We start from the raw sequence: 7,020 nt of genomic DNA, 5'->3' as shown, positions 1-7,020 counted from the left end.
GAAAATATTCCCTTTCAATTTCGTAGAGCATACATTATGAAACTTTTATTACACTTGGAGTTACTGGGCTTCTCAGAGGCACAAAACTGTCCCTACATCCAGTATTCCGAGAAGAATTTACTATCACCACCCAAGTAGTGACAACGCAGATAGATATAGAGCCCTTAGTACCTCAGTTTAAAACAAACAAAAAAAACCCTCATTTTATTTCTCAGACTGGTTACAGAGGAACACACAAGCTTCTTACATTAAAATTGAGAAATTTATTTTTTTCCATGAAATAGTAAGCAGAATTAAAGTACAGAAATATATAGCTTAAAACAACTGAAATGATCCTAGAATGTGAATGACAATATATTTATGGCCAAAGGAAAAATGAGTATTTTAAAATAATTAATTTGCTTTAAATTTTTTTGTCAATAATTCACCTGAAATTAAACATACAAGAAAACTGGGGTTTGGGCACCTTGTAAAACAAAATAATGCCACTTCATCGTTCTCAAAGAAACTGATTCTGGTAAAACAGTGCTTGGTTCTGCTCCCCACTCACAAAAGCCACCAGGGCTATTCCACCATTTACAAATGTGGCAACTACCAGTCCGTGCTGATTGTTGAGGATGCCAGTTTTGGTTGCACTTAAAAAATACTTCCATTAGGCACCAAACAACATGACCTCTCCGGCCTCACATGGAGAGTGAGGGAGCAGCATCCTGATGCATCGGTTGGTCATGGCTTTCTTCTAGTGCTCACGGAGGTCAAACTGCCTCATCTATTTATAAATGTTAAAAGGCAAAATTACATCTGAACAGCAGCCAAAAATTTATATATATTTTTATGTATTTACAATACTGTACATATGTACATGACCACATGAAATACTGAACTGTGGAAATAAGAGACCATCTCTAAAGGCATTCATTTAGTGCCCCAGCATTCTTGTGCAAACTGAAACTTCTCCAACTTAGAAAATTAAAGACAGTCCACATTTCGTAGGCCACCATCCATTGTTAAAGACCCAAACCTAAAACACACAGAGGAAAAAAAAAATTCTTAGCAGATTCGTTCATTCAGTCTCCAAGAATTTTTTCTCTATAACCTGGTTGAACCCAGAGCCTCATGCATGCTAGGCAAGCACTCTTACCACTGAGCTATATCCCAGCTCCTGGCAACACTCCAGAGTAATACACAGATTTCAGAGGCAGGATTTAAAAATTTATTACTACTATCTCTGTGTGGGTGGTGTGTATCTGGAGGTCAGAGGACAACTCTGTGGATCAAGTCTCCCCTTTCCACCTTTATGGGGTTTTGGGAATTGAACTCAGGTTGACAGGCTTGTACAGCAAGAGTCTTTATCTACTGAGCCATCATGCTGCCCAGGAATAAATTGATTGATTGATTGATTTAGGTTTTTTGAGAAAGGGCTTCACTCTGCAGCCCTGGCTATCCTGGAACTTACTATGTAGACCAGGCTGGCCTTGAGCTCACTTAGATCTCCTTGCCCCTACCTGGAATAACCACCTCGCCTGACCAGGAATAGTGATTTTCAAAGAACTGAAGCAACTGTGATTTGCTCTATTTCTTACTGAGAGTGTGACATTATCATACACAAATGAAAAGATACAATTCAGTGGTTTGGGAAAATAGAAAAATACACTTATTTAGTGTGTGTGTGTGCGTGTGTGCGCATATGAATAAGGAGGGGCATGTGTGCTATGTATGGAGGTCAGAGGGAAACTTGCTTTTTACCATATGGATCCCAGGAACTGAACTTGGGTTGTCAGGCTTGGCAGCAAGTGACTTACATTCTGAACCATCTCCCTGGCCCAGGAAAACTTTTAAAGAGAAAATGGGAAGTGATATCATTTTAAAAGGTTAGTAAGAACTGGATTTCTTTTTAGTAAGGAGGGATTCATTTTTTAAAAAAATTGTATATATTTTTTAACTTTTAAACTCTTTAAATTTATTTACGTGTGTATATGCATGTGGGGGTGGGGTGAGCATGCCACAGTGCACATGTGGAGTTAGTTCTCTCCTCCCACCTTTACATGGGTTTCAGGGATCAAATTTAGGTCATCTGGCTTGCAGAACAAGTGCCTTTGTCTGCTGTGCCATCTCGCCAGCCCAGCAACTTTTCTCTTTTCCAGAGAAGATATTACTATGCAGCCAGGCAGGCCCAGCAGTTGAACTCCTGCCTCAGCTGAGGAGTCAAATATGGAGTTGAGAGTGCAGCATATTCAAAGGACAGTGAAGATGCAGCCTTGCTAGAAGAGAATGTTATTTTGCGAAGTAAAGGGAAATAAAAGTTGGGTGCATAGCTAGGACGAGGCCAATAGATTCTTTGAACAGAAGTAGGAATTTCGACTGCACTTTCTAGCTAATGGGTTTAGAAATTTTTGAGCCAATGATGGGGCATGAATGTATCACTACCACAGAAGACTGTTTCGGCTGTAAAGACATGGAAGACTGAAGTCCTTGGTTAAAGACACAAGTTAGCAGGGTACTACCACAGTGTCACTAAGGAAAAAGGAGTCTTAGTGACAATTATGAGAATATGGAAGCCTCATGAAGATTACAAAATTGTTGGGAGGCAGTAAACAAGAAAGAGTAAGTGCATAAAATAATTTATGTTTAAGAAGTAGGTGGGGCTGGAAAGATGGCTCAGTGGTTAAGAGCACTGGCTGCTCTTGCAGAGAACCCAGGTTTGAGTCCCAGCACCTACATAGTGGCTAACAATCATCCGTAACTCCAGTTTCAGGGGATCCAATACCCTTTTTGACCTTTGCTGGCACTGTACACACAGGTGCACTTACATATGTGCAGGCAATATACTCAGACACACACACAAAAGAAGTAGGAGAAGGTGGTCCCACTTAAGAGCCTGAGGAAATTAGAGGGCAGTTGACTTGGGAAGGATGATTGCAGATACTGATCCAAAATCAAACCTTTTGAGGGTTGACAAGTGGCCACAAGATGACAATCCTACACCCAACCTTTTGTGACAAGTTGAAGTTACAATGCAGGCACACTAAAAACACTGTACAAAATTATCCTCAGCCCATGTGTGTAAGGTACGTAGGAAGCATAGGTCACCCCTTCATGGGTCCCATCTCCATGTTGTTATTTATATGCATATCCCAAAATGTGAAATACCTGCCCCCAAATCAGAAGCCTGAAAGAATCTGGTCCCAAACATTTTGAAGAAGGGTTACTCAATTTATACTAATTCTGTGTCCTTAAGTAGTCACTTAATATTTGTGTTAAGACCTGTGATGTAGGGCTGACAAGATGGCAAAGGCCTATTGAACCTGCCTATTTAGGAATGCAACATTAACACTTAACTTTTAAAGAAAGCAGCAGCAATACCTAGCAAAATTTAAATGTGTGTAAGAGTGTTCACTGAAACTTGGTAATTGTGAAAAACCAGAAACTCCTTAACCAGACATGAGAGGCTGGGTTCTTGTTCTAGCTCATTCCCGGGGTGTGAATTTAACACCTGGAGAATACAGGTGGTCCCCTGCTTCACCTGTACAGGCTGTAAAACATGAGAAGTGACAGCACAGTGCCACAAGGTCCTGCAAGGGCAACAACACTTTGTACCAGAGGTGCGTCATTAGTTGTTGGGGTGAAAATGCCCCTAAACGAAAGCTTCTTACATTGTAGATCTTGGGGGTGGGGTGGGGTGCTGTCAAAAAAAAAAAACTTGCCAATAGGAAAAGATTTCTAAACCTATAACTACAAAAAATTAATCCAGTCTCAGCACTCAGGAGGCAGAGGCAGGCAGATCTCTGTGAGTTCAAGGCCAGCCTGGTCTACATAGTGAGTTCCAGGTCAGCTGGGGTACAGGGAGACCCTGTCTCAAAAAGACCAAAAAAAAAAAAAAAAAAAAAAACACCAAATCTAAATGAACCGAGGTGTCTGTGGTACATGGTGCTGCATGGTGTGACTTCATTTGCTTCTGAGCATACAACATGTAAATGCCACATGCCAGAAGCACCTTGGCCAGATCTGAACCTTGTCTATTATGAGCTACACTATTTTTATTGAAAACACAATTTATAGCTCTTAGAAAAACATAAAGGTTTAATTATGGAAAATGAAGCCTTAACATTTTCCTAGTGTATCCTCAGCATGTATCAAATTGGTACACCTTTGGATTGTACTGTGTTAGAAAAATAAGCACATTCATTTCATTAGCACAGAAATTTGCCTTAATCTTATTTTTTTTGCTTTTATCCTTACTAGTACTATACACTCCAGTAAATAGTTTTACTGATTCTGTACTTTTTCAGCTCTTTTGGTTTTACTAGGATTCTGTGATAAACAGACACCCAGAGCTTCAGAAACTGATATATACACAGCAACTCTGAATTCCAAAATAGATATTAGGGAAAAGCTAAGTGAAAAAGATTTTAGTTTTCACAGACTAAGTGATTCTATTAACAAGTCATCATGAGTTCAGCTTCATGCTGAGAGAAAAGCGTATGGGCTGAGACCCCTGTCAATGCTGCACCTTCTGAACAGAGAAACAGGGACAAGCTGAGTTGTGTGTGGACACGCAGCAGACAGCACAAGCAGCCAGTGGACTTGTGTGTTACTCACCTTTCTAAAATGTGATTGTTTTCAGCGAGCTCTTTAACCACTCCTTCCATCTCCTCCTTTAATTTCTTCATACTACACATACAAAACAAAGATAAGCATCTCTGCTCAAAAATATGCAAATATTTTATAGCTTCATTTACATGTTTTAGTGTTCTAGATCTAACCAGTCATAAGATCAAACATCGAATTCACAATAAACATCAAGAGTATCAAAATAGAAGAGCAGGATTACGAATTGAAATAAAAACTAGAAGTGTAACTTCCAAGTGAGCTGCTTACCCCAGAGTCATTTCCACTAATGTGTTGGAACTGGGGTAAATGGGGGTCATGGTATGTTTGACTCCAGTGGAGGCTGCAAACATTTTCTGAGGCAGAGTTTCTTGTAACTAAAACATAAAAAAACAAAACAAAACTTGTCATTGGACAAAAGTACTGACTGCAGATCACAGACCAATTTTGCAGTTTTTAGGAAGCTCTTTGCTGCTCCCCCTGTGGCCCGCCCCTCCTTGTCTGCCCATGCCCTACACTAGAGAATCTTGTGCATGCTAGGCAAGAGCTTAACCACTGAACTGGAGTTCCAGCCCAGGTTTAAATCTTATTTCAAAATTATGAAGACTGAAACCAATACTCTTTAAAAGAACTTTTCTTACAAATAATAAAAGAATAGTTTATCATGTTTTTAGTTGTCAAACATCCATGAACACAAAAAAATGGGTGATGGCCCAGTGAGATGGCGCAGCACCCTGGGATTGACATGGTGGAAGCAGAGAACTGACTCCCAGAACTTGTCCTCTGATCTCCACACATGCACTGTGGCATCTATGTACAAACTGGATGCATACACACACACACACACACACACACGCACACACACTCACCAGATACATGTAAATAAAAATTTTTGTTAAAAATGGGTAGTAGAACTGGATGCAGGCATATGAAATCTCCTAGCTCTCCCTTCTCAATCATTATTAGAATTATATTTTAATATTTTCTCATGACAGAAAAGCTCCTTTCTAGAGATTTTGATAGCTATACCTCATTAGTATAGTCTTGATACTTTGACACTTCCTCTTCAATATCAAAACACTGGTTAGTTAGAGACAATAACTGTTTCCTAAGATGAAGCATCTTTCTGAAAACCAAAAAGAGTCTATTAATAAGCAACCTACTGGAAAATTCTCACTTAGATCACATGATATACACTATACTGTGTAGCCAACCACTGATCACAACTAAACAAATTTACTTACCTCATCCATTCTTCTGACTTATGCAGAAATGCTTCATACTTTTTAACACATTCATCTGTAAAATGGGTCATTGCTTTTGTTGCATGATAATACAGTTTCTGTCTGCAAGTTAGAAAACAACCAAAAAGGCTTCATGTAACCTCACTGTTTCTACCCCCAGTAATACAAAAGTCAGGATTTCTATGATTATTGTGGTTTTAGAGTAGAGTAGAAAGCATACATTTCTAAAGCAGATATTCTAACAGCAAGGGGAAAAAAAGTTCAAAATAGAAAATGCTAAAAAATATTGACAGACTAGAGCTAAAGTTGAGAAGGTGGGTATGCCAGCCTTGCGTGCTTCTTCGCTCTGCCTTCTGTAGGCCCAGCATGTGAGTCCCAAGACACCTGAGTGAGAACAGGGAACTTTCTCCCTGTCCTTTTCCTGTCTTGGTAATCTTTCAATGGGGACCAGATGAGCGGACTTGTGTACCCATAGTAACAATCCCCCAGGCAAGATGAAAGTATACTTTTATTGCAAGTGGTTCCAACTCTAAGAAGCATTATTAGCTGGGTGTGGTGCACATGCATTTAATCCCAGTACTTGAGAGGTAGAGGCAGGTAGAGGCCAGCCTGGTCTACATAGTGAATTCTAGCCTAGCTGGAGCTATAGGGAGACCCTGTCTCAAAAAACAAAAACTAAACAACAACAAAGAATTATATTAATAAAGACAACCAAAGGCAGCAGCAAAAACAACCAATTCTAAACACAATCTGGATACTTACTTATCAAATTTATGAATCTGTTCTTCATTGTAAGCTAGTCCTGGAAATAAGAAAACATACTTTTGTCAATGTAGAATTGTAACATCACACACCACATTTTTCTCTCTTAAGACCACTGCTTCAAAAGGCTAAGAGTTTGAAGCAGGTAGCAAAGATTTGGGGACATGGGCTACACTTGGCCCATAGATGCTAGATGCTTTTATTTGGTCTGTAAGTAGATTAAAAAAAATTAAGTACTGCGGGGTGTGATGGCGCACACCTTTAATCCCAGCACTTGGGAGGCAGACGTAGGTGGATCTCTGTGAGTTCCAGGCCCGCTGGGGCTACAGGGAAAACCTATCTCAAAAAGACACCCCCCCCACAAAACAGAAAAAAAAAATTAACTATCAACATTTCAGAGAGGATA

At 39.7% G+C, this 7,020-nt stretch overlaps 1 protein-coding gene across 2 annotated transcripts in view; it reads right to left on the bottom strand.

Annotated features, from left to right (window-relative positions):
- Positions 1–225: 225 nt before the first annotated feature.
- The window catches only part of Tbk1 (TANK binding kinase 1), a 50,026-nt gene continuing 43,231 nt past the window's right edge, over positions 226–7,020 (bottom strand). For both annotated transcript variants that reach the window (XM_008828995.3, XM_029561508.1), the window contains exons 16-21: positions 6,615–6,654; positions 5,853–5,954; positions 5,638–5,734; positions 4,879–4,985; positions 4,600–4,671; positions 226–1,021 (exon numbers count right to left, since the gene is read on the bottom strand). In XM_008828995.3, the coding sequence (XP_008827217.1) occupies positions 970–1,021; positions 4,600–4,671; positions 4,879–4,985; positions 5,638–5,734; positions 5,853–5,954; positions 6,615–6,654 (470 nt within the window). In that variant the 3' untranslated portion in view covers positions 226–969. The remainder of the gene's footprint in view (positions 1,022–4,599; positions 4,672–4,878; positions 4,986–5,637; positions 5,735–5,852; positions 5,955–6,614; positions 6,655–7,020) is intronic.

Source organism: Nannospalax galili, unplaced genomic scaffold (genome assembly GCF_000622305.1).
Source record: "Nannospalax galili isolate Female #2095 unplaced genomic scaffold, S.galili_v1.0 scaffold110, whole genome shotgun sequence".
In the NCBI taxonomy this organism is placed as follows: domain Eukaryota; kingdom Metazoa; phylum Chordata; class Mammalia; order Rodentia; family Spalacidae; genus Nannospalax; species Nannospalax galili.
The sequence above is the reverse complement of the archived record's forward strand: the minus strand, read 5'-3'. Positions and strand labels throughout refer to the sequence as shown.